General features: G+C 41.8%; 1 protein-coding gene across 3 annotated transcripts in view; it reads right to left on the reverse strand.

Moving 5' to 3' along the window:
* Positions 1-27208, reverse strand: part of BBS4 (Bardet-Biedl syndrome 4) — a 146808-nt gene that overhangs the window by 27151 nt on the left and 92449 nt on the right. For 2 of the 3 annotated variants that reach the window (XM_059657891.1, XM_059657884.1), the window contains exons 9-15: positions 26279-26333; positions 25294-25362; positions 24231-24383; positions 23974-24145; positions 22410-22479; positions 21623-21764; positions 20304-20505 (exon numbers count right to left, since the gene is read on the reverse strand). In XM_059657891.1, coding sequence (XP_059513874.1) covers positions 20304-20505; positions 21623-21764; positions 22410-22479; positions 23974-24145; positions 24231-24383; positions 25294-25362; positions 26279-26333 — 863 coding nt within the window. Of the gene's footprint in view, positions 1-18402; positions 19901-20303; positions 20506-21622; positions 21765-22409; positions 22480-23973; positions 24146-24230; positions 24384-25293; positions 25363-26278; positions 26334-27208 lie in introns of those variants that run through there. The other variant, XM_059657874.1, reaches the window with a different exon arrangement.

Raw genomic sequence — 27208 nt, forward strand, 5'->3', positions numbered from 1 at the left:
ATTCAGCATAATATTTGTAAGATTAATCTATGTTCCGTGTAGGTGCTTTTTATAGCTAAACTAGGGGCCCGGTGCACGAAATTGTGTGTGGGGGAGTGTCCCTCAGCCCAGCCTGCCCCCTCTCACATACTGGGAGCCCTCAGGCGTTGGCCCCCATCACCCTCCAATCGCAGGATCGGCCCCTTGCCCAGGCCTGATGCCTCTGACAGAGGTGTCAGGCCTGGGCAGGGGACCCTCATTTCCCCCCATCACTGGTTCTGCCCCCAGCCCAGGCCTGATGCCTCTGGCCCAGGCATCAGGCCTGGGCAGGGGACCCCCAGACCCCTCCGATTGCTGGCTCTGCCCCTTGCCCAGGCCTGATGCCTCAGCCAGAGGCGTAGACCCCCATCACCCTCTGATCACCTGATTGGCCCCTTGCCCAGGCCTGACGCCTCCGCCAGAGGTGTCAGGCTTGGACAGGGGAACCCCATCTCCCCCCGATCACTGGCTCTGGCCCCTGCCCAGGCCTGAGGCCTCTGGCCCAGGAATCATGCCTGGGCAGGGGACCCCCATCTCCCTCTGATCGCTTGCTCCACCCCCCGCCCAAGCCTGACGCCTCTGACCCAGGCTTCAGGCCTGGGCAAGGGGACCATCATATCCCCCCAATCCCCGGCTCAGCCCCCCGCCCAGGCCTGATGCCTCGGCCAGAGGAGTTGACCCTCATCACTCTCCGATCACCAATCACCGGATCGGCCCCTTGACCAGGCCTGAGGCCTCTGGCAGAGGCGTCAGGCCTGGGCAGGGGACCCCCAGCTCCGCGCGATTGCAGGCTCCGCCCCTGCCCAGGCCTAACGCCTCTGGCTGAGGCGTCCGGCTCGGGCAGCGGGGACCCGCAGCTGCAGCGGCCCCGCGATCGTGGGCTCCGCTTTAGGCCCAGGCAAGGGACCCCTAGCTCCCAGGACTGCCAGCTTCGACCGTGCCCAGCTCCCATCGCTGGCTCCACCCCTACTTCCTGCTATCACTGGCCAGGGTGGCAAAGGTGCCTGATTCTCCGATCATGGCTGGGGGGCAGGGCAAAGGCGGCTTTGCCCTGCCCCCCAGCTCTTAGCTCCCCCCCTGGGTTTCCGATCACTGTCAGTGGCAGGGGGCTTCTTCCTGCTTTCCTTTTCACCTCCCTGCATTGTGCCTACATATGCAAATTAACCGCTATCTTGTTGGCAGTTAACTGCCAATCATAGTTGGCAGTTAATTTGCATATAGCCCTGATTAGCCAATGAAAAGGGTATCGTCGTACGCCAATTACCATTTTTCTCTTTTATTAGTGTTGATAGTATTCCACTGTGAATACAGTGTGTTCTACTTTGGGGCCTTTATGAATAATGCTACCAACAATCTGTGTAGGCATTCTCATTTCTCTTGGGTAAAAATCCACAGGCGTGGAATTGCTGGGATAAATATACTGTATATCTTGGGATGGGTGACAGACCTTTCTCCAAAGTATTTGGACCACTCCCACCAGTGATTGATGACAGTTCAGTTGCTTTTCATTTGCATTAACATTTGGAGTTGCTAGTGGTTAATTTTAGGCATTTGATGGCTACATTAGTGATATTTCATTGTGGTTTTATTTTTATATTTCCCTGATAATGAACAATGATCACGTTTTTATATGTTCATTGGCCATTCATCTATTTTTGTGAAGTGTCTGCATTTTTTCCTTTTTTTTTTCAATTGGGTTGTTTTATATAGGAGTTCTTCATATATTCTGGATATAAGTCCTTTGTTAGATATAGTTTGTGACTATATTCTCCAGGAATATATTCTCAGTCTGTAGACTCATATTCATATACTTCATAGCTTATTTGTCTTCTGTGTCCTCATCCCCACCCAACACCCCCACCCCCACTGTCCATTGGTTATGTTCATATGCATGCATAAAACAGCTTGTCAATTTCTACCTCAAAACCTGCTGGGTATAATGATAGGAGTCTATAGACCAATTTGGGAAGAATTTTTATCTTAACAATAATATTCAGTCATCCAATGCATGAACATGGCCTATCTCCTTGGGGATATTTGCTCCCAACTGTCCTTATTAGTGGAGTCTACCATAAAACAATAATTCATAACACTCTATTTCATTAGCTCCTCTATCAGTCTTCACTTTACCTTTTTGCATGTTTCCGGCATTTCATCCATTTTAGGATTAAAGAATAAGATCAAAATAATAAGATTTCAACTTAAATCATACAAATGCTTGCAATGTCTCTGATCAGAAACTCAATTGTTTTTTACCATCTGTGATGCTGTCTCTAACATCTCCGTAATTACCACATAGGATGTTATACTAAGTCTCCTTCTTCTTTTTTATTTTTTGAAAATTTCACCCCCACACTGCTCCCCTTTGGTAAGCATGTTCTTAGAGCTTGTTGTCTATGTCTACGGGTCTGCTTCTGTTTTGTTTATTCATTTTGTGGTTATTTTGGGGGTGGGTGGGTATTTCTCTTTCTCTGACTTCCATTTTTGTTGTCCCAAATGGCAACATTTTAATCCTTTTTTTGTTGCTAAGTAATATTCCATTGCATATATCTACCACATCTTTTTAACCCGTTCATCTATTGATAGACACCGACATTGCTTCTGTATGTTGGCTATTGTAAATAATGCTACAATGGTGCATATGTCTTTTGAGTTAGTGTTTTTGTTATTTGTAGATAAATACCCAGAAGTGGAATTGCTGGGTAGTATGGTAGCTCTATTCCTAATTTTTTGAGAAATTTCCATATTGATTTCCATAGTGGCTGCACTAATTTACAGTCACATCAACAGTGTTCAAGGGTTCCCTTTGCTCCACATCTTCACCAACACTTGTTATTTGTTGATGTTTGAAGATAGCCATATTGACAGGTGTGGGGTCATACCTCACTGTAGTTTTGATTTGCATTTCATTGATGATTAGTGACAATGAGCACTTTTTTATATGTCTGTTGGCCATCTGTATATCTTCTTTAGAGACGTGTCTATTCAGGTTTTCTCCCCATTTTTAGTTGTATCATTTGTGGGGGGCTTTGGTGTTAATGTTTTATAAGTTCTTTACAAATATTTGATATTTACCTCTTAGCAGATATATCATTTATGATTATATTCTCCATTTCAGTAGGTTGTCTTTTCATTTCGTTGATGGTCTCCTTTGCTTTGCAAAAACTTTTAGTCCCATCTGTTTCTATTTTGTTGCCCTTCCCAAGAAGACTTCCAAAAACATATAAGACTGAGGTAAGAGAGTTTACTCCTATGTTTTCTTCTAAATTCAGGTTTTACATTTAAGTCCTTAATCCATTTGAGATTATTTTTGTATGTGATGTAAGAAAGTGGTCCGATTTCATTTTTTTACGTATGTCTAATGAGTTTTACCAACACCACTTATTGCAGAAACTGTCTTTACCCCATTGTATATCCTTGCCTCCTTTGTTGACTTTATAAGCAAGGATCTGTTTCTGGGCTCTCTATTCTATTACATTGATCTATATATTTGTTTTATTGCCAGTACCATACTGTTTTGATTATTGTAGCTTTGTAGTCTAGCTTGAAGTCAGGAAATGTGGCACCTCCCACTTCGTTCTTTCTCAAGGTTTCTTTGGGAATTCGAGGTATTTTGTGGTTCCATATAAATTTCAGATTAGGTGTTCTAGTTCTGAGAACAATGCCATTGCTATTTTAATATCGATGATTTATATATTACTTTAGGTGGTAAGAACATTTAAACAATATTAATCCTTTTAATCTATGAGCAAGATATAGCCTTCTATTTATTTGTATCTTCTCCAGTTTTTTTCTTAAATGTCTTAAACTGTCCAGAATACAGGTCTTTCGCCTCTTTGGTTAAATTTATTCCTAGGTATCTTTATTTAATTTATTTATTTTAGAGACAGGAAGCGGCGAGGGAGGGAGGGAAGGAAAAGAGGGAAGGAAAGGGAGAGTAACAGAAACATCAGTGTGAGTGAGAAACATCAGTGGGTTGCCTTCCACACAAACCCCAATGGGGGATCAAATCTGAAACCTGGGTATGTGCCCTCCTGGTGTATGGGACAATGCTCCCAACCAACTGAGCAACACTGGCCAGGGAGGTATTTTATTTCTTGGTACAATTGCAAATGGGATTTAGTTAATTCTGCTGATTATTGTTGATGTACAGAAACAACAGAGTTCTGTATATTGATTTTGTATCCTGCCACTTTACTGAATTCATTTATTCCAATAGTTTTTTGGTAGAGTGTGTATGTGTATGTGTATGTGTGTGTGTGTGTGTGTGTGTGTGTGTGTCCCTACCTAATAAAAGAGCAATATGCAAATTAACCATCACTCCATCACTCCGTCACAAAGATGGCGGTGGCCATGGACCTGGAGCAAGCAGGAGGCTTGGGTTGCCCCTGGCGATGGAGGAAGCCAAGCTTCCCGCCTGCCCTGGCTGGCACTGGGCTCCACTCAAGGCTACAAAGTTTCAATTATAAAAGATAAATAAATCCCAGATACCTGCTTCCAGCTGGCGGTGGCCTCCGCTCAAGGAGGGGCTAGGAGCCTGGGTTGCCAGGGTACAACCCAGGCTTCCAACCGACCCAGACTCCGCTCGAAGCTACAATGTTTCAATTATATAAAATAAATAAATCCCAGCTACCTGCTGAAAAAAAAAAAGAAAAAGGAAAAAAAAGAGGCTGGGAGCTTGGGTCACCAGGGGGCGTGGCCAGCTTGAAAACAGCCCTCAGCCCCTCACCCAGGCTATCCAGGCACCCCAGCAGGACCCTCCCACCCTGAAGGGGCTGTGGCCAGCCTGCAAACAGCCATCACCCCTTCACCAAGGCTGGCCAAACCCCCATGGGGTGAAGGTCCTCACTGGGGGGCTTGGCCAGCCTGCAAACAGTCACCAGCCCCTTACTCCAGCTGGCCAGGCACCCCAGTGGGGACCCCCACCCTGAAGGGGGTATGGCCAGCCTGAAAATGGCCCTCAGCCCCTCACCCAGGCTGGCCAGGCACCCCAGCGGCACCCCGACCCTGATCTGGGACACCCTTCAGGGCAAACCAGCCGGCCGCCACCCATGCACCAGGCCTCTATCCTATATAATAAAAGGGTAATATGGAAATTGACCCTAACAGCAGAATGACTGGGAATGACTGGTCACTAAGACACACTGACCACCAGCGAGCAGACACTCAATGCAGGAGCTGCCCCCTTGGTGGTCAGTGCGCTCCCACAGGGGGAGCTCTGTTCAACTACAAGCCAGGCTGATGGCTGCCAGCACAGCGGTGGTGGCGGGAGCCTCTCCCGCCTCCTCAGCAGCACTAAGGATGTCCGACTGCAGCTTAGGCCTGCTCCCCACTGGCAAGAGGACATCCCCCGAGGGCTCCCAGGCTGGCAGAGGGATGTCTGACTTCCAGTTTAGGCCCAATCCCCTGGGGAGCAGGCCTAAGCCAGCAGGTGGACATCCCCCAAGGGGTCCCAGACAGCGAAAGGGCACAGGCTGGGCTGAGGGAACCCCCCCCTCCGAGTACACAAATTTTTGTGCACCAGGCCTCTAGTATGTATTTATTTATTATTATTATTATTATTATTATTATTATTATTATTATTATGTCATCTGCAAACGGTGAGATTTTTCTTCTTCCTTTCTAATTTGGATGCTTTTTATTTATTTTTATTTTTTAAATTAAATCTTTATTGTTCAGATTATTACAGTTGTTCCTCTTTTTTCCCCCCACCCAGTTCCCACTCCACCCTCTGCCCTTACGCCCCCTCCACTGTCCTCATCCATAGGTGTATGATTTTTTTCCAGTCTCTTCCTGCACCCCCCAAACCCCTTTCCCCCCGAGAATTGTCAGTCCACTCCCTTTCTATGCCCCCGATTCTATTATATTCACCAGATTATTCTGTTCATCAGATTATTTATTCACTTGATTTTTAGATTTACTTGTTGATAGCTGTGTATTTGTTGTTCATAATTTGTATCTTTACCTTTTTCTTCTTCTTCCTCTTCTTAAAGGATACCTTTCAGCATTTCATATAATACTAGTTTGGTGGTGATGAACTCCTTTAGCTTTTTTTTTTTTTTTTTAATCTGTAAAGCTCTTTATCTGACCTTCAACTCTGAATGATAGCTTTGCTGTGTAAAGTAATCTTGGTTGTTGGTTCTTGCTATTCATCACTTTGAATATTTCTTGCCACTCCCTTCTGGCCTGCATAGTTTCTGTTGAGAAATAAGCTGACATTCATATGGGTACTCCCTTGTAGGTAACTAACTGTTTTTCTCTTGCTGCTTTTAAGATTCTCTCCTTGTCTTTTACACTTGGCATTTTAATTATGATGTGTCTTGGTGTGGTCCTCTTTGGATTCCTTTTGTTTGGGGTTCTCTGCACATCCTGTACTTGTAAGTCTATTTCTTTCATCAGGTGGGGGAAGTTTTCTGTCATTATTTCTTCAAATAGGTTTGCAATATCTTGCTCTCTCTCTTCTTCTGGCACCCCCATAATTCGGATGTTGGTATGCTTGAAGGTGTCCCTGAGGCTCCTTACACTATCTTCAAATTTTTTAATTCTTTTTTCTTTTGCTTTTCTGGTTGGGTGTTTTTTGCTTCTTCGTATTTCAAATCTTTGACTTGATTCTTGCGATCCTCTAGTCTGCTGTTGGATCTCTGTATAATATTCTTTATTTTAGTCATTGTATGCTTAATTTCTAGTTGGTCCTTTTTCATATCCTCAAGTGTCTCACTCGATTTATCGAGGGTCTCACTAAATTTATCAGGGGTTTCTAGAAAATTCTTGAGAAACCTTGTAAGTGTGGTTTTGAACTCTATATCCAGTAGTTTGCTTTCCTCCATTTCTGTCATTTGTGACCTGTTTCTTTGTCTCTGCATTTTTTATGCTTCCCTGTGTTGATAGAGTGGCTTTCTGTGCTAGGTATCCTATAGGGCCCAGTGGCTCAGCCTCCCCAGTTACCTGAGGTGGACACTCTTGGTGCACCCCTTTGTGGGCTTTGTGCACAGTCTTGTTGTAGTTAAGCCTTGATTGTTGTAGGTATCACTGGGAGGAATTGACCTCCAGGCCAATTGGCTGTGAGAATCAGCTGTGTCTGCAGTGGGAGAACTTCTGTGCTGGAGACACCCTTCTGGGGGAAGACTTGCTTCAGTGGGGCTTTGGTGCTCACTGAGTCTACCCCCTGAGTGTGTCCCTTATGGATCTGAGGAGTTGTAATATGGATGGTCCCATTCTGACCACTGGGTACACTGGCTCTTGGATCGCTAAGGAGGTGCTAATTTAGCCTCAGCCTAAGGCTACCCAGCGGGAGCTATGGAGAGATCTGCATATTCCTCTTCTTTGTTTGGGGTTTGGAGGTGCCCAGATGAGGCCCAGCTGTGAAGTAGTGCAAGCTGCTGTGGGGCCTTGGGCCTTCTTTTGGATGTTCTGAGTCTCTCTGACCCAGCTGCAGTTTGTTAGGTAATTTTAGATTAAAAAGGGCCAGGCCTTTCATATGCAAAAGCCTCTGCACACAACTTGGGTGGGGAAGGGATCTCCGGGAATCAACAGGGCGGAGCAAACAGCTATGGCTGATCCTTAGCCCTGCCCTGAGAGTCCCCGGATCTCAGTATTCCATGGTAATCGCTACAAGCACCTCTGAGAGAAAGCTGCCCTCGAGTTCCGCCCGATGCCAGACAGTCCAGTTTTTCCCCATATGAGTCTGGGTTCCCAGAGACTCGCCCAGAACTGGAGTTCAGAGCAGTTGGGAGCTTGTGACTCCCTCTGGATTGAAAAAGACAATCGTGTCCTCAGTTGCCAGTCCTTTCCACCTGTGCCTCCGTACCTCTGCACTTTACTTCCGCACCTCCTCTGAGCCTCAGTGTGCTTTTCTCTTTCCTTCTAGTTGTAGAATTTCCACTCAGCCAGCCTTCCTGTGGTTCTGGATGATGTCCATTTTGTCTTTTAGTTGTATTTTTGAAGTGGTTGTGTGAGGCAGCAATTTCCAGTGTTTACCTATGCCGCCATCTTGGTTTCTCCTCCTTTTTATTTTTTTCCTTGTCTTATTGCTATGGCTGTAACTTCCAATACTATGTTGACTAACAGTGGTGATAGCAGGTATCCTTGTCTTGTTCCTGGTCTTAAAGGAAAATCTTTCAGCTTGTCACCATTCAGTCTGATAACAGCTATGGGTTTGCCATATATGGCCTTTAGTACATTTAGGTATGTTCCTTTTATACCCACTTAGTTTTTATCATAAAAGGATATTGAGTTTTGTCAAATGCTTTTTTCTGCATCTATTGAAATGATCATGTGATTTTTGTCCTTCATTTTGTTAATGTGATGTATCATGTTGATTGATTTGTATATATTGGCCTATAATTTTCTTTTTTTGTAATGTCTGTTTTTGATATTAGGGTAATGCTAGCTTTGTAGAGTGAATTTGGAAACATTTCTTTCAATTTTTTGAAATAGTTTAAGAAGGATATGTAATTCTTCGTTTGGTGTAGGGAGCAGCTACAGGGTCAAGCCTCTGATTGACCTGTGGCAGGACCACAAACAAGTCCCAGCTTGGAGGGCAGAGCCCACTTAGCATAATTAAGCTTAACCTTATACCCCTCCCTTGTTCCTTCCTAGGTAGCTAATGGGCTGTGGGAGGTGCAAGAAGTGCTATCAAAATAGGGTGAAACTCACAAGAACATTGTAAACATGTTGACCACTACCCTTGTTTTGCTTTGTGTGTTCTGACTATAAAATAAAGCCTCAGCTTGCAGGCTGGGTCTTTCTGTGTCCTCATCCAGGCACAGGAGATCCACCAAGCCCCAGCTGTTTTCTCTTGTCTGTGTTCTTTAATCCTTCACCACCCCTCCTCAGGTTCACCCTTGGCCGGGCTGGCAAGGCACACTTTGGTAGAATTCACCTGTGAAGCCTTCTGCTCCTGAACTTTTATTTGTTCAAGTTTTTTAAATTACTGCTTCAATTTCATTGCTAGTAATCAGTCTGTTTAGATTTTCTGTTTCTTCTTGGTTCAGTCTTAGAAGGGTATATGCTTCTAGAAATTTATCAGTCTCTTCTAGGTTATCAAATTTGTTGGCATGTAATTGCAGAATTATTTAGTAATTATTTTTATTTCTGTGGTGTTGGTTGTAACTTTTTTCATTTATGATTTTATTTATTCTTGATGAGTTTGGCTAAAGGTTTGTCAATTTTGTTTATCTTTTCAAGGAACCATCTTAGTTTCATTGATCTTTCTATTGTGTTTTTCTAAATCTTTATTTTTGGTTTATTTCTGCTCTGATCTTATTTCCTTCCTTCTGTTTACTGTGGATTTTATTTTATTTTATTACTGTTGTTCTTTTTCTAGTTCCTTTAAGCATAAGGTTAGTTGTTTATTTCAGAGTTTTCTTGTGGTGGTGTTTTTTTCTTGAGGTAGGCCTGTATAGCTATGAATTTCCCTCTTAGACCTCCTTTTGCTGCATCCATGAATTTTGAAAGGTTGTGTTTTAATTTTATTTGTCTCAAGGCAGTTTTTAATGTCCTGTTTGATTTCCTCTTTGGTCCATTAGTTGATTAATAGCATGTTGATTAATCCCCCCTGTATTTGTTTTTTTTAAAGTTTTCTTCCTGTGATTGATTTCTAGTTTCATGTTTGTGGCTGGAAAAGATGCTTGATATGACTTAAACCTTCATGAATATGTTGAAGCAAGTTTTATAGCCTAATATTTTATCTATCCTGGAGAATATTCCATGTGTACTTGAAAAAATGTGATATTATGTAGTTTTGAGATGCATAAATGTCTGCTAGGTCAGTCTGGTCTGACGTGGCATTTAAGGCCATTATTTCCTTATTAATTCCTATTTGAATAATCTATCCATTGGGATGAGTATTAAAATCCTCTATTGTATTACTGTGAATTTCTCCTTTTATGTACAGTAATATTTGCTTTTTATACTTAGGTGCTCCTATATTGGGTGTGCAGATATTTATCAGTTATAGGCTCTTCTTGGATTGCCCCCTTTATAATTAGGTAATGTTCTTCATTGTCTTTTTTTACATTCTTTGTTTTAAAGTATTTTCTGTTTAATAGGAGTTTTGCTAGCCCAGCCTTTTCATTTCTATTTGCATGAAATATATTTTTTCATCCCTTCACTTTCAGTTCTTTCAATTTGAAGTGAGTCTCTTGTAGTAAGCAGTATATAAATGGGTCATGTTTTTTAATCCATTCAGCAACACTTTGTCTTTTTATTGAAGCATTTAACCCATTTATATTTAAAGTAATTATTGAGTAAGTATGTATTTACTGCCATTTTGTTCATTGTTTTTTGGTTGTTTTTGTAATTCTCTTCTGTTCCTTTCTTTTTCTCTTGAGCTCTTGCATTGTGGTGTACTGATTTCCTTTAGTGTTTTGTTTAGGTTCCTTTCTCTTTACCCTTTGTGTATCTTTTGTAGGTTTTTGGTTTGTGGTTACTATGAGGTTTGTGTATGTCATTCTGTATTTACAGCAGTCTATTTAAGCTGATAAGCATTTAAGTTCAAGTACATTATAAAAGGACATTTTTACTCCCCCCTCCACACTTTGTAAGTTTTGTTTTTGAGGAAGGAAGGAGGCAAGAGAAAGAGACATCAATTTGTTGTTCCACTTACTTATGCATTCCATGGTTGATTCTTGTATGTATCCTAACTGGGGCTAGACCCCACAATCTTGGCTTATTGGGATTACACTCTAACCAACTGAGCTACTTGGCCAGGATCCACACTTTGTGTTCTTGATGTCATGTTTTAGATCTTTTGTTTGTTTGTTTTTGTTTGTTTTTTAAAACATATATTTACACTAGAGTCAACATTCAATATTACTTTATATTAATTTCAGATATACAGCATAGAGGTTAGGCATTTATATACTTTACAAAGTGATACCTTGATATGTCTAGTACCTACCTAGCACTATACATACTTATTACAATTTTGTTGACTATGTTCCCTATGCTGTACTTTACATCCCCGTAACTATTTTATAACTACCAATTTTTGTCTTGTGTGTCTCCTAACTACTTAGTAGGTGTATTGCTTAATAATGCGGATTTTGTAATCAAAGAAAACATGATAATTTCAAGAGAAACATCGAAGTGCTTTATTCAAAGTAATGTTCATCACTTCATATTTCCCCCATCTTTCAGGTAATATGTGGATACCGTCCCAATAGAATTTTTCTTCTTTTGAGGCAAACCATTCAGAGACCCAATTTTCCACTTCTTTGTATGTTTTGAAGTGCTGCTCAGAAAGTGGATGTGCCATCGATCAGAACAAGTGGTAATCCGAAGGAGCAAGGTCTGGTGAATACAGCGGGTGGGTTAATACTTCCCAGGCAAGATCTTTTAATGTGTCTTTAACTGGTTTTGAAGTGTTTGATGGTGTGTCATCATGAAGCAAAATTACTTTGTCGTGTCTTCTGGCACATTCTGGTCGTTTCACAATCAAAGCGTGGTTCAAATTGATTATTTGTTGTCAGTAGCGATCAGTATTAATGGTTTTACCTGGTTTTAGAAGCTCATAATACACCACACCTTCCTGATCCCACCAAATGCAGAGCATTGTCTTCTTTCCGAAGCGATTTGACCTTGTAGTCAATGTTGATGGTTGGCCTGGATCAACCCCTGATTTTGTGCATTGGGGTTCTCAAAATAAATCCACTTTTCATCAATTCGATGCAAAAAAGACTTTCTTTCATGCCGTTGAAGCAACATTTTACTGATGACTTTTCGTTTTTCCATTTGTCTTTCATTCAGTTGATGTGGCACCCATTTTCCTTCCTTTAAAATCTTTCCCATTGCTTGTAAATGATCAGAAATTATTTGCTGAGCAACATTTAATCTTTCTGCAAGTTGTTTTTGAGTTTGACATGCATCTTCATCCAATAATGCTTGTCATTGTTGGTCTTCAAACTTTTTTGGTTGACCTGGATGTTCTTTGTCTTTCACATCAAACCATCACTTTTAAAGCGTTTAAACCAGCATTCACAAGTATCTTGAGATGGAGCATGTTCACTATAAGCTTCCCGAAGTATTCAGCAGCACTTCAAAATAATAAATTAAAACTTCCCGCAAATGCTCTTTTTTTGGGGCACAAAATTCGACATTTTTAAGTGTAAAAATATCTATGATGTTAACACCTTCAGAAAATTTGGCATATGAAGTTTTGAAGCTTGTTGTCAATACAACAAAATAGCATACATATCAAATCACATATGTCAACATATGTGTAACTCCATCTATTGAAAAAAATCCGCATTATTAACCAGTACACCTAGTATTATAGTTTGAGTTGAGTTTGGTACTTTTGTGTTTTGTAATAGCTTTTTAAATGTCTGATTTGGCCCTAACTGGTTTGGCTCAGTGGCTACAGCTTCGGCCTGCGGACTGAAGGGTCCCAGGTTCGATTCCGGTCAAGGGCATATACCCTGGTTGTGGGCACATCTCCAGTGGGGGGTGTGCAGGAGGCAGCTGATCAATGTTTCTCTCTCATTGATGTTTCTGACTCTCTATCCCTCTCCCTTCCTCTCTGTAAAAACTAAAATATATTTTTTAAAAATAAAAATAAAAAAATGTCTGATTTGCTATATTTATTAAATATTTGGCTTGTGAGATGTTTTCATATTTTCTTATTTCTGGTAATGGAGTTTCCTTTTCTGCTTAACATTTCTTTTTTTTTTTTTTTTTAATCATAATGTGAAATTTTATTGAATTTTTCCAAGTTTTTTTTTTTTTCAGTTGATGAATGTAATTTTATTCTTTTTTTTTTAATATTTTTTATTGATTAAGATATTACATATGTGTACCCTCTACCCCCCCCCCCCACTCATCCCCTCACCCCCCCCCGTTGTCCGTGTCCATTGGTTAGGCCTATATGCTTGCATATAAGTCCTTTGGTTGATCTTTCCCCCTTGCCCCCACCCTCCCCTACCTTCCCTCCAAGTCCCGACAGTCCAATCAATGCCTCTCCGTCTCTGGATCAGTCCTTGTTCATCAGTTTATGTTGTTCATTATATTCCACAAATGAGTGAGATCCTGTGGTATTTATCCGCTCTCCAGTTCCATCCATGCTGTGGCAAATGGTAAGAGTTCCTTTTTCTTCTTCCTCTTCTTAAAGAATACCTTTCAGCATTTCATATAATGCTGGTTTGGTGGTGATGAACTCCTTTAGCTTTTTCTTATCCGTGAAGCTCTTTATCTGACCTTCCATTCTGAATGATAGCTTTGCTGGATAAAGTAATCTTGGTTGCAGGTTCTTGCTATTCATCTCTTTGAATATTTCTTGCCACTCTCTTCTGGCCTGCATGGTTTCTGTTGAGAAATCAGCTGACAGTCGAATGGGTACTCCCTTGTAGGTAACTGACTGTCTTTCTGTTGCTGCTTTTAAGATTCTCTCTTTATCTTTTGCTCTTGGCATTTTAATTATGATGTGTCTTGGTGTGGTCCTCTTTGGATTCCTTTTGTTTGGGGTTCTCTGCGCTTCCTGGACTTGTAAGTCCATTTCTTTCACCAGGTAGGGGAAGTTTTCTGTCATTATTTCTTCAAAAAGGTTTTCAATATCTTGCCCTCTCTCTCCTTCTGGTACCCCTATAATTCTGATGTTGGTACGCTTGAAGTTGTCCCAGAGGCTCCTTACACTATCTTCATATTTTTGGAATCTCTTTTCTTTTTTCTTTTTTGGTTGGGTATTTTTTGTTTCTTTGTATTTCAAATCTTTGACTTGATTCTTGGGATCCTCTTGTCTGCTGTTGGATCTCTATAAATTATTCTTTATTTCAGTCAGTGTATGCTTAATTTCTAGTTGGTCCTTTTTCATGTCCTCCATGGTCTCACTATACTCCTTGAGGGATTCATTAAATTTATCAGCGGTTTCCATAAAATTCTTGAAAAACCTTATAAACGTGGCCTTGAACTCTATATCCAGTCGTTTGCTTTCCTCCGTTTCTGCCATTTGTGACCTTTTTCTTTGTCTCCGCATTTTGGCTGCTTCCCTGTGTTGATAGAGTGGCCCTGCGCACCAGGTGTCCTGTAGGGCCCAGTGGCTCAGCCTCCCCAGTTACCTGGGGTAGACACTCTTGGTGCACTCTTGGTGCCTTGGTTGTTGTAGGATCACTGGGAGGAATTGACCTCCAGGCCAATTGGCTGTGGGAATCAGCTGTGTCTGAAGTGGGAGAATGGTCCCCCTCTGACCACTGGGTGCAGTGGCTCCTGGATCTAAGGAGGTGCTAATTCAGCCCCTGCCTGAGGCCACACAGCAGGAGCCACGAAGAGGCTCAGCTGTGAAGCAATGCAAGCCGCTGCGGGGCCTTGGGCCTTCTCTTAGAAGTTCCGGGTCTGCCTGGCTGGGCTGTAGTTAGGTACATTCACATGCAAAAGCCTCTGCCGCAGCCTGGGTGGGGCGGGGTCTCAGGGAGTCAAAGGGCGGTGAAAGCAGCTATGGTGATTCTCCGCGCCCGGAGCCGTGCGTCTCAGTGTCCCGGTAACGGCTGCAAGCACCTCTGAGGGAAAGCCGCCCTCAAGTTCGCCCGCTGCTGCCTGACAGACCAGCCTCTCCCCGTATGAGCCCTGGGTCCCCAGAGACCCGCTGGAACCGGAGTTCAGAGCAGTCGGGAGCTTGTGATTCAAAAAGACAGCCGCGTCCTCAGGCGCCACCCCCTTTCCGCGCGCGCGAGCCGCCGCCGTACCTCTGCACCTCACCTCCGCACCTCTGCACCTCACCTCCGCAGCTCCCCTGGCTCTCAGCGTGCCCCTCTTTTCTTCTAGTTGTAGAAATTACACTCAGCCAGCCTTCCTGTTGTTCTGGACAATGTTTGCTCCGACCCTTGCGGTATTCTTCAATTGTTGTGTGAGGCCACAATTTCCCGGTGTTTATCTATGCCGCCATCTTAGTTTCTCCGCTTAACATTTCTTGTAAAGCCGGTTTAATGGTGATGAACTCCTTAGTTTTTGCTTGTCTGAGAAACTCCTTATTTCTCCAATTCTGAATGACAATTTTGTCAGGTAAATTATTCTGGGTTGTAGGTTCCTTTCTTTCAGCACTTTGCCACTCCCTTCTAGCCTCTGAAATTTCTGCTGAGAAATTAGCTGATAGCCTTATGGGGTTTCATTTGTTATATAATTAGTTATTTTCCTTTGCTGCATTCAAAGTGTCGCTAACTTTTCCCATTCTAATTACAATGTGTCTTGGTGTGGGTATCTTTGAGTTCATCTGTTTGGAATTGTGTGCTTTCCTGGACCTGGATGTCTGTTTCCTTTCCCAGGTTAGGAAAGATTTTAGTCATTATTTCTCCAAATAAAGTTTCTGTTCCTTTCTCTCTTCACTTTCTGGGGTCCCTATAATGAGAATGTTTTTGTGCCTGATGATGTCATAGGTCCCTTAAAATATTGGTCTTCTTTCTTTTCACTATTCTGATGGTTGATTTCTACTAGTCTATTCTTTAGATCACTAATCCATTCTTCTGTACTAGCTAATCTGTTGATTCCATCTAGTGTGTTTTTCATTTCACTTATTGTATTTTTCAGCTCTGCTTGGTTCTTTTTTTTTTTTAATATATTTTATTGATTTTTTTACAGAGAGGAAGGGAGAGAGACAGAGAGCCAGAAACATCGATGAGAAACATTGATCAGCTGCCTCCTGCACACCCCCCACTGGGGATGCGCCCACAACCAAGGCACATGCCCCCGACCGGGACCCCCCAGTCCGCAGGCCGACGCTCCATCCACTGAGCCAAACCGGCCACAGCGTCTGCTTGGTTCTTTATTATACCTTCTAAGTCTTTGTTGAAATGCTCCCTAATTTCTTCTATTGCACTGTTAAGTTTGGTGAGCATCCTTATGACTGTTTCTTTGAATTCTTTGTCAGGCAAATTAGTCTGTATTTCTAGTTTTGAAGTCTATATGACATTAATACAGTACTCTAGACATTATTACTGACTTCTTATGCCAGTAGTTTACATGGTGTATCTTTTTCCATCTTTTTACTTTCAATTGCAAATAACTGGGCTTTCTTTTTTTAATTCTTTCTATGCTTTTTAATTGGAATGCTTAGGCCAATTACATTTTTTAGTCTAGTTATATTTTCATGTAATTATTAACATGATTGGATTTACATTTAATATTTGCTATTTATTTTCTCTTTGTTCCATCTTTTTCTTTTTTGTTTCTCCATTCTTCCTTTCCAGTCCATATTTTTGGGGGAGGAAAGTGCTAATTGAATATTTTTTAGAATTTCATTATAATTTCTCTGTTGTCTTTTTAGCTATATTTCTGTGTATCTTTTTAATGGTTGCTTTAGGGATTATAATATCCAGCCGTAACTCTTCACAAACTATTTAGGATTAGTTTTGTACCACATTATATAAAATGTTAAAACCTTTCAACTATAATGTTCCATATACCCCTTGTCCTTTAGTTACATTTGCATATGTTAAACCCCACATTATAATGTAAAATAAATTTTTGCTTGGAACAATCATATATTTTTTTAATTAAACCAAGATAGTGTTTTATATTCACCTATTTATTTATATTTGCTATTTATGGGAGGATTGGTCCAACATGAGCTATTCTGCTATCATCAGATAATAATGATTCTTCCTTAAGAACATAATCATTATAATCATACACTCCAGATTTATACTGTCTTTGGGCATAGTTTTACACTAATATTATTCAGTAAGAAGGGCATTTTTCCCTTTGCTAGTCCATACTTCCACTTTCCTGCCAGAAATATGGCTCCCACTTTATCTGTAATTATGTACTTGGCCTCCTTTTCCTTTTCCTCTCTGTTAAAAATTGTGATGACATGAGCAATCCCATACTAGAAATTAGAATAGCTCCTTTCTCACCAGAGTGAATGAAAAACTGCAAATCCATATGCCCAAAACACTGAAGAGGTACAACCTAGTATTTATTTTTTAAGAAAATCTAAGATCAAATTAATGTTAAAAGCATGTGTTTCTTGACTGCTATCGCTGGAATGCAAGGTGCCATTATGTTCTTGCCCCAAAGAGTATAGAAAAACTGAAGAGTCCTGCTCTTCGCATTCTCTCAGTCTTTACTATGCTTCACTTAAAAAGAAGACCTTTTTACCCATGTCTCCCCAAATGCTAAAATTTTTTCAGATTATTATAATAAATTCAATTCTGCCCTCTAGAAACCTCTCTTCCCTTTACTTTGATATAACAGCAGTCTCCACTTCTTCGGTCTTCAAGCCCTTGGGTCTCTGTTGATGCCACTGGTTCAGCAAGAGTACATCACTGCTTGATGGTTAATGGTTAAGAGCAGTAGCTCTGCATTCTGACCTGGGTGCAAATTCTAATCCTCCCATTTACCTTGGAAAACTCATTTTGCCTCTCCCAGCCTCAGCTTCCTCCTTTATAAAATGAGGATCACAGCCCCTCTCTATTGAAGGATTCAGTGAGACTGATCATTCCCTTCCTGAACTTCTCTTCCTTTGCTTTTCTAACATCACTTTCCTGGTTTTTCTCTTGTATCATTTTCTCCTGTCTCCTCTGCAGGCTCCTTTTCTCCCTTTCAATATTGGGTTTTCATTTTTAATTCCCCATCATCTTATTTCTAGCTTTCCTTGGGTGGTTCCTTTCAAATCTATGATTTCAGTTGTCACTCAAACCCAATTATTTCTGACTCTTTATCTTCAAGACAGATTTCACATTTGAAATCTAGCTATATAAGTGTCTAATGGCTATCAGCGTTTGGATGTCACAAAGATAAGCATGTGTAGTAAAACTAGACTCCACAACACTTGACCCTATTCCTTCAATGTTCCTCTTTTCTGACTTGTGTAACTCTCCCCAGCAATAGGTATCCATCCTAGTTTGTTCTTATCTGCCACTTCCAACCAGTACCCGGTTTGTGTTTTTACCTCCTAAATCTCTCATACCTCCTTCTCCCTCTCCATCTATCTTATTTTATACCCTCTGTATTTCTCAGCAAGACCTTTTCAGTCAGAGGCACACTAGACTCCACACTGATATAGAAGTGAGCTCTCTGTTGCTCAGGGTACAAACCTCAGTTCTACTACATACCAGCTGCATGGTTAAGGGTATCACCTCTGTTACCTTACTATTTATTTCTGAGGTATGGAACTCGGCTGCTGCTTCAATGTCAAAACAGACCCAGTCATAATATAAAGAACTCCAAAAAACATAGTTTGTCCTGGCAAAAGGTCAGTCCTCCACCTTCAAATTATGGTGACTGTAGGGCACTTTAAGTACAACATGGGGACTGACTCTGAAGCAGATTGCTGGCCTACCACCTATTAGGGCTGTAGCAGAGGTTGTGCTGGCACAAATAGGAACTTGGCATGAGGTTCCTTCTCCTCCAGTTTCAAACTTGGCTTAGAAATAGGTCAGTGAAAACTCTAATCATGGGTTCTTTCAAAAGTTTTTATTATGATCTCTCATTTTTATACCTGAATAACAACTTTCCCCAAAGGGATGATGACACACAGTCTTTATTCTAAAAACGACATATAGATAACGTATTGATAGCATCTCATCAGTGGTATCACTGATTATCTTAAAATTCTTTGGTGAAGAAGTTCTTCTGCCCTGGCCAGGTAGCTCAGTTGGTTAGAGCATAGTCCCGATACACCAAGGTTGCAGGTTTGACTCCCAGTCAGGGTACATACAAGAATCAACCAATGAATGCATAAATAAGTGGAACAACAAATCAATGTTTTGATATCTATTTCTCTCTCTCTCTCTCAAAATCAATCAAGAAATAAAATTTTAAAAATAAAGTTCTTCCCCTTCTTTTTAAATCCTTGGTGCTGATAACCAGAGCAGTCCTTCCCTCTTACTTCTTATCATGCTGACAAGATCTGACTCTATACTCTGACCTCTCTCAAGAACAAGCTATAGGGACTGTTCTGGAGTCCCTTGGGCAAGTGTAACTAGGATACTTGACAGGCTCAGCTTAAATTTACAGAGCTTTTTTCATCTTTTTTTTTCTTTTAAATTAAGACTATTAGAGCTAAATTATAAATGCAAGATTTGTGTTTGCCTTGGGGCTGACATGCCCCACAACCTGAGGATCACCTTAGCTAAGCCAAGGCTTTGTAATGGCCAGAGTATGGAGCAAAGGTGTTTCCAACTTCCTCCCCACAAAGGAAGGGGTCAGCCAGCCAGGAGACTAAAGTTCTTTCAAAGCCAGCTGGTGTGGCTCAGTTGTTGAACGTCAACCCATGAACCAGGAGGTTATGGTTCAGTTCCTGGTCAGGGCATATCCTAGGTTTTGGGCTCGATCCCTAGTAGGGGACATGCAGGAGGCAGCTGATCAATGATTATCTCTCATCATTGATGTTTTTATCTCTCTCTGAAATCAATAAAAAATTAAAACCTTTTTTTCAATAAAAAATTTTAAAATAACATATAATTTTTTTTTTTTAAAGCAAACAGTCATGTACCTTGCTGGCTCTTGGAACTAAATACCTAGAACCATAAGCCTTGCTTTCAATTCTTAAAGGACCTGTCTGGCTGGCTTCTCTCTATTTCCTGGGTGAGATGATGGGGACCAGTGGGGGATTGCAGAAGCCTCAGGCTCCACATGATCACCACAACATATGCTGTGTTCTCTGGTGCCCAAGGAACGTGCTGGCCTCCACTCTACCTGTGTTATGTAACCTTTCTTAATCTGGTACATTATCACCAGAGAAACCCCTACTCTGGGGTCATCCTATTCCTATTTTTCTCTTATTTGTGCTGGTGCTTCAGTTGGACATGCTTCCACACGGGCTCCAGCTCCAGAGGAAGAGATGGTGACTTGAATTCTTGTTCCAGAATTCCCAAAGAAATCATTATTTTCACTGTTAAATTTTAAGAAACCCCATGTTTTCTGGCATCACTGGGACTGTGGTATATCTTTGCAGCTGTGAAGTTAGACCATAACAAGAAATGAAGCAAACAGTCGAATTTGCCTTCAATTACTCACTAAAAAAAATCTTTAATTACCTGCACCATGTCAACTTATGATAAGGCAGTGAGATTTAAAGCAAGACTATATAATAGAAAGTACTGTAATATATTTCTAAACTTGAATATTATAAAGACCTAGTGTACTAACCATCCAATTAAGCCTGCCAGTAACTGTTACCTAATATACAACTTGCTTTAAAGAAACTAGTGCCAATTTGGCCACCTTGAGACTTTTTCTCCCTTCCAAGCAATATTACATTAGACAGGTTCTGAATCTGAAAAGTGTAGGCTTCACTCAAAGCTGTAACCTCTTTGCTGGTACATGTGGTCTTTATGGCACCGTGTGTAACCTCCTACCTGAGGGTAGCTTGCTGTATGCAGCCGCTGAAGACATTGCCTGTCCTAGAGCTTGATTAGAGCCCAGAGGCTGCTGGAAACTGGCAGCTTTGCTGGTTGAAGTTGTCCGTTGCTTTGATTTGGGGTCTTTAACTGGTTTTGTCCAGACCAGTGCCTCCCCAACCTGGAGAGCAGCTCCCAACTTCTGAGCCATCTCCACCATCTTGTGCACACATATGAAGAAAAAAAAAATCAAGGTATGTCCGGCAGAGACAAGCCTACCCACTTCCTAGGCATTCCACCTGGGGGTTATAGCTGAAATAGTGACTATTGGTACTAGCATTTGAGGGAGGAAATACTTATTACAAGGAAATATTTCTCAAACAGCAGAAATCACAGACTGCCCTTAGTGAGGCAAGGGAGTTCATACAGGATCTCAAACCTAACAATTCAAGTTTGGTATGTTACTGAGCTAAAGTCCACCTTCCCTACAGAAGTTGGAGGAAGCTACAATGAGATATGGGCCTCAACTCAGAGGAGTTGTATTATCAATAACAGGCTCAGTAAGCCTGAATTTCCTCTTACTATTTTCTTCTAGGCAAGTTTTTTTTTTTTTTTTTTCAGGCTGTCACTAATTGAATAATTCATGCTGCCAGGAACATAAAGCCAAAATAGGCATGAGCTTATAACAGGTTATCTTTGGATTATTTGGGCTTGATCAAAAGTTTGCTGACAGCTTGCTTATGGCTCCTTAGGAGCTAATAAAAGACATACCTCGTGCCCTGGCCAGTGTGGCTCAGTTGGTTGAGTAGCATCCCGTATACCAGAAGGTGGTGGGTTCAGATCCCCAGTCAGGGCATGTGCAGGAGGCAACCAATCAATGTCTCTCTCTCCTCTACACACCACCCCCTTCCCTTGCCTCTTTCTCTAAAAGAAAAATTCAAAAAAAAAAAAAAAAAAAAAGACACCTGGCCAGCACAGCTCAGCAGTTGAACATTAACCTATGAACCATGAGGTTACAGGTTCCATTCCCGATTGGAGCTCATGCCTGGGTTGCAGGCTCGATCCCCATGTAGGGCAGCCAATCAATGATTCTCTCTCATCATTGATGTTTCTATCTCTCTCTACCTTTCTTCCTCATTTATATCTATAATAATAAAAGCATAATATGCTAATTAGTCCGGACGGCCAAACAGCAGAACGACCGTCTGGATGACCTTTCAGACAAAGCTGTGGCTACAAGGGCCGAGCCCCTTGCACAAATTTTGTGCATTGGGTCTCTAGTATTAATATAAATATTAATATATTTAATAAAGATATATTTTTTTAAAAAGACATACCTCAGAGTCATATTCTAAAGAGCTACTGTCCTTGAGTAGGTTGACTTTCTTCTCCATCTCCTGATACTGGGCCAGGGCGTCCCTCTTCTCACCCTGGTTGTAGAGCAGCACAGCATAGTTCAAGTTGACTAAAGGGTTATACCTACGGCAAACAGACAGGGATTCTATGAAGCTTAGGCTTCACAACCAATGGTCATTTAGAGATTCTCATTACACAAAAAACAAAACTGATGATAAGTAGAGATTTCTCCATTCTGCAGCAAGGTAAGAGGAACACATGTGCTATGTGTGGACTTGTGGGAAAGAATCAAGGAATAATTGCCCACCAGCAAAGCAGGTATTAAGACCAAGTCTGACATCTCAGCCCTCAGCAGGGACCACCAGGGTGGGTTGAAGAAGTGATCCCTACCCTGCTGCCTAGCCGATGCCAATGGAATAAACATGGAGAGAGTCACGTTTATCTTAGATTAAACTGAGCCCAGAACTGCATCTGATATTCCATCTAGCCCATGGCTACCAGCAACCCAAGTCCACTGCCATCTCTGACTTTCTCTGGCCTCTGAACTACTAAAGTTGGGGCTGGAAACACTTTCTTAGAAAGTGGCAGTGGCAATTCCTGCTGAGCCACTGCAGGCTTTGTATCACATCCTTCCACACATGCCTTGTGCACAAAGGCCACGGAGAGCAAGCAATTGGGCTGACTCAGGCAAAGCCAGTGGTCCAATGCCACCTCGTGGCTCTGGAGAGTCTAGCCTTCCCCAATACCATTCCCCACAGTGCAGCTTACTTATCCAGGCGGACTGCTTCGGCATAAGCTCTCTTGGCATTCTCTGTATCTTCCAGATTGGTCAAAGCCACTGAAACAAAGAAAGTGAGGACTGAGACTGAAGAGCGCAGCTTAGAAAGCAAAAGGAATGTTTCAAGACCACAGTTCATTCAGCCCCCGCAACTTAACTGCTCCTTTGCCTCCTCAGCAACTAGCACCACCATGTACTCACTCAGCTTAGTTACCTGGTGTCATCTTCAACAGTCCCCTTTCCACAGTCAATCAGTTGCCAAGTTATCTGAACACCATTTTTTGCAGTTTCTTTTCTGACCCTGCCCAAGTTGTTTCAAGCTGTGGCAATGTCCCCATCTGCATCCATCCACTTGCCACAATGCTGCCAGGTTTCTCAACAACTTTCAAACAAATCTGAACATGTCACTATCCTGCTTAAGAATCCTCACTGGCCCTCCATCACCCATAATCCTGATCTTTAAAATTTGTTTAGCACCAGGACACACTCACCTTTTAAACCAGTATTTCCTGAAAGCCTCACCTATAAGACAATAACAGCATTCCTCTGGAAGGCCTGCCCACTCCATCTCCCCCCAACCTGGGCTCACTTCTACCAGACACTTAAGAGATCTAGGAATACAGCTGGGAAAATGGCTTCGAGGATAAAGTCTAATGTCCTTGCATTATACTCGTGGCCCTCCATCATCTGACCCCAAACTATCCTTCATGACTCATTTCCCATTACATTCTATAGCACTACTGCGCGCTAACGGCAGGGTACAGCGTGCAGTTTCATGGCTGCATGCCTTTGTTCTCTGGCTCCTCAGTCATTCTGTGTGACTGAATTCCAGCTTAGCCTTCAGTACAGTGTGAAGGCCCTTTCTACTTTGTGATGTCAGAATTGCTGCTTGTGCCTTACAGTGTGGCAATTTGTTTACATTTCTATCCCCATTAGAACTAGGCTAGCTTTGTATTCAGGCAACCCCCAAATAACCACCACTCGATTTGCTTTTGCAACCCATTCTCTTATAAGAACCCCACAATAATGACTAAAACAACACCTGAAGACAAAAGTCAATGAGAACTAGCACACTGCTTTCGGACAGAGAAATATTCCCTAGAAAGAATATTTAGTCAATCTTTTGAGTTACAGTAACTAACAATAAAACCAATAATAGTTAATATTCATTGGTTACTTAATCACCCAATCCCCTCGTCAACCCTACAAGATACATCCCTTGTACGCTAAATGATATCTGGAACTTAGCTGGGCTCAATATATACATATAAATAAATAGTCAAGGCAAGGGAAAACATTTGGTAAAAGATAAACGAGGATGATCTTGATTTAACCTGTTGGTCTCTGAGTGAAACTGCCCCAAGTTAGAAACAACCAAGTGCCTTATCATTATTTTCTTCATTGTTTTTCAAGCTCTAGCACAATAATCCGGATTCCTATGGGACCTGCAAGGGAATGGCTTCTGCAGTACAGTTAGCCACCGGCCTCCAATGGTTCTAATTCATTCCCCTTATTACAGACTGTGGAGAGGGTTTCAACACAATAGTCTCTTACCCGCCAAGAGCATGTACAGTTCCCCCATCTTTGGCTGGAAGTTGATAGCTGCACTGAGAAAATGGAAAGCTGATGCATACTGCTGCATGGTCAAGTGAACGAGGCCCAGATTATAGAGAATCTTCCAATCAAAGGGTGCCAAGTAGTTGGCTCGTTTCAGGCAGCTGATAGCCTGCAGGAGAGAGGGGCACTTGATGAAGGTGGGGCAAGCTGGGCAGACCCAATAACTCAAACAAGGAAGGTGAGGAGACACTCACTGCTACATATTTCTTCTTGCCAAAGAAACACATTCCAATGTTATTCCAAAGTGGAGGACTTTCTGGAACAGCAGAAGCTATAACTCTGTATTTGGTGAGGGCAACATCAAAGTCTCCATGGGTCTGCATCATGCTGCCTGCTGCCAAGATGGCCTGAAAACACAGGACATGGGAAGTTGATAATTCAGTCATTCCCAAAAGGCTACTGCAGTGGAGGAGCCTTCCTGGGTGTAGATAATCTGCACAGCATGACTGAAAAACTTCCAGGGACATATAAAATATATTCAAGCTATTGGGACAAATGCTCATGAGAAATCACTGCACCCCACACTCTGGCTCTCTTTGGCACAGTACAGAAAAAGAAAGGATAAAATGTCACTGACTTTACCCAGCTCATTTGTTTCCTACTTCTAACTGGAGAAGGCAATATTTCTGAGCATAGTGCCTTTAATCTGTTCCCTGTAGCCTCTACTTGATACACTACGTGCTGCTCCAGACAACTCAAATACTCCTTTCTTGGCCACTTAAAGTATAGTTCCTTCTGCCACAGCACAAAGGTGACACAGCTTTAGGCTTCATCAGTCCAGGGTTCAGGCTAATGTGGCTCTGAGGTAGGACTGAGTCTGTATCCTTCACAGCCTGTTATGCTGCATCTCCCTCAGTGACATTCATCCACTTGATGATCTTCTCACCCCTAAAGACATATCTGGACAAGGTTGTAAATGCAAATTCATTAAGAAACTAGAAATCATTTCACCAGAAGTATTTTTGACAGTAATTGTGGAGGCTTTGCTAATTTCCTAAATACATAAAACTTTACCAGCACTACAATTTTGCTTTCTGCCTAAGTTACAGGTCTGTTATAACAAATGTGCTCTTTTGGAAAATAACAAGCAGAACACCAACACCTTACAATATTTTCAAATGAGAACAGCCATGTTTATTTATAATTTTTCTAAGAAAAAGGTAATTTCTCAGGTATTCAAAATGCTTTCTAGGGCCAGATCACCTCTAGGAGTGAACCATCTATGTGAAGGCTCTGGGGTTTGATAGCCTGCAGTACCTTGTAGTTGACAGGGTCATAAGTTAGAGCATTTCCGAGGTGTTCAAATGCCTTCTGGTAAATGCCAACCTTGGAGAAAAAGCAAACGAGAGAATTGTATCAGCAAGGAGATAGCGGTTCAGCAGTCTGGCCAATTACACCCTGAAGCACCCTGACTTTTCTGAGTTCTCTTCACAAAACAGAGCTACAAATACCAGATAGAAAAAGAAAACTAAAAATCCCCACATTTGTCCCTTGATAAAATCAAAGTGTCCATTTGCCAGAAACTATCTCTGCCATAATATGCTCCACACTAATGTCTCTTGGCAGGAAATGGGCTGGTTAGCCTCATCTCCCCCGGGGCCAGTCTCCCAAGCCAAAGCCAGGAAGGCCCAGGAATCAAACTCCTAATTCCTTTTAAAGAAAAATGAAACAAACAGAAAGGCTACCAAAGAGGCAGAACTGGAGGCAGGATCAGCTGAACAGTGAACTTTGGGAGCTGATGGGGGAATGGGACGGGTAGAGGTCCCTCCAGGACCTCTGGGCCCCAGTGCTCAGGCTGATAAGAAGTGATTGAGCTAAAAGAATTTCATTCACACGCAGGAAGGAGACAGACTTCTTATTCTAGACAATGTTTTACCTTCTCTTTCCTATAGGACCTGGCTGGGAAGAAGGAACAACAGAAATGGCCGTAGCTTCAAAGCCCTGATAGTGATAACTTGTATCAGTCTCTCTCCCCACAACAAAATGACAGTCCTCATGACTAGTTATTTCTCATATATGCGTTTTCCTTTAAAAATTATAATTGCAGTTTTTATTTGAATGCAGAAAATTAATTCCTTTAAGAGATAAAGAATATAATAATACAGAGAGTAAGGTTGGTGTGCTTCATATGAACTTTAGTAAAATGTGTTAAAATAAAATCAAAATGCAGGAAACCACAATACACATAAATCCAGAAGTATTTCTAACATCAATGCATGAATGAGTAAAGAGTTCTCTTTACCTGTAAGTAGAGTAATCCTAAAGTTGTAAGAAGTTCTGTATTTTCTGGTGAGAACCTGCAACACAGAGATGGACACAGAGATGCTCAAAGGGAAACAAGATATGAATGAGATACTGAGGCACATGCACAGTAACATGCCCTCAGGCAACATCTGAAAGACAGTGTGTCCCACTCTCCATGGAAACTCCCCAATACGACTGGGAAACTGCCTTCAATAGTATGTCATCTCAACCCTGACTACAGGGAGGACTGCTCAACAAGAAAGAAATAGGACTCAGAATCCAGACTCTTTTTCAGGACCATTTCTTAGAGTCTAAGTCCTAAGACAAAACTTACTGAATATTTTGTGTGACTGTCTTCATTATACTGACAGAACTAAAGAATAATTCTTTATAAACCAAGTCAGTATGGAACACACATAGCTTTAGCCAGTTTCCTTCTGGTGGGATTTCTTTTCTTTTCTTTTTTTTTATCCTGTTCTCACTGTATGCATAATGGCAACCTGTATAATTTTCTGTGTAATTTAGGATCCCAAGGGCCCTAATGCTCTGCTCTACATATTAAACAAAAAGCCATGGTAAACAGTCAAACTAAACAAAAAAAGGAAGACATACCAGCTCTGGGAAAGAATTTGCCATTGGCTTAGGTAAAAGATTACCTGCTTTCCCAATCCCTCACTAATATTTGTCTTTGTTACAAAACTAAAGCTACCCTGAGCTAAGATGATCTGACTACAGGATCATCAGACAATACCAACAGTAAAAATGCCAAAGGTGAGGAACAGTGTTGCATGCTTCTAAGCAATGAGGTAGGATGCTGGTTACCTATCAGGCGACCAGAATCAGAGGGGCCAAAACCCCAGCCAGGGAGACCTGAGCTGGCCAAACAAAGCTTACTCAGTTCAACTGAGTATTTGCCCTTCACTCTGCC

This window comes from Myotis daubentonii, chromosome 1 (genome assembly GCF_963259705.1).
Source record: "Myotis daubentonii chromosome 1, mMyoDau2.1, whole genome shotgun sequence".
Lineage (NCBI taxonomy): Eukaryota > Metazoa > Chordata > Mammalia > Chiroptera > Vespertilionidae > Myotis > Myotis daubentonii.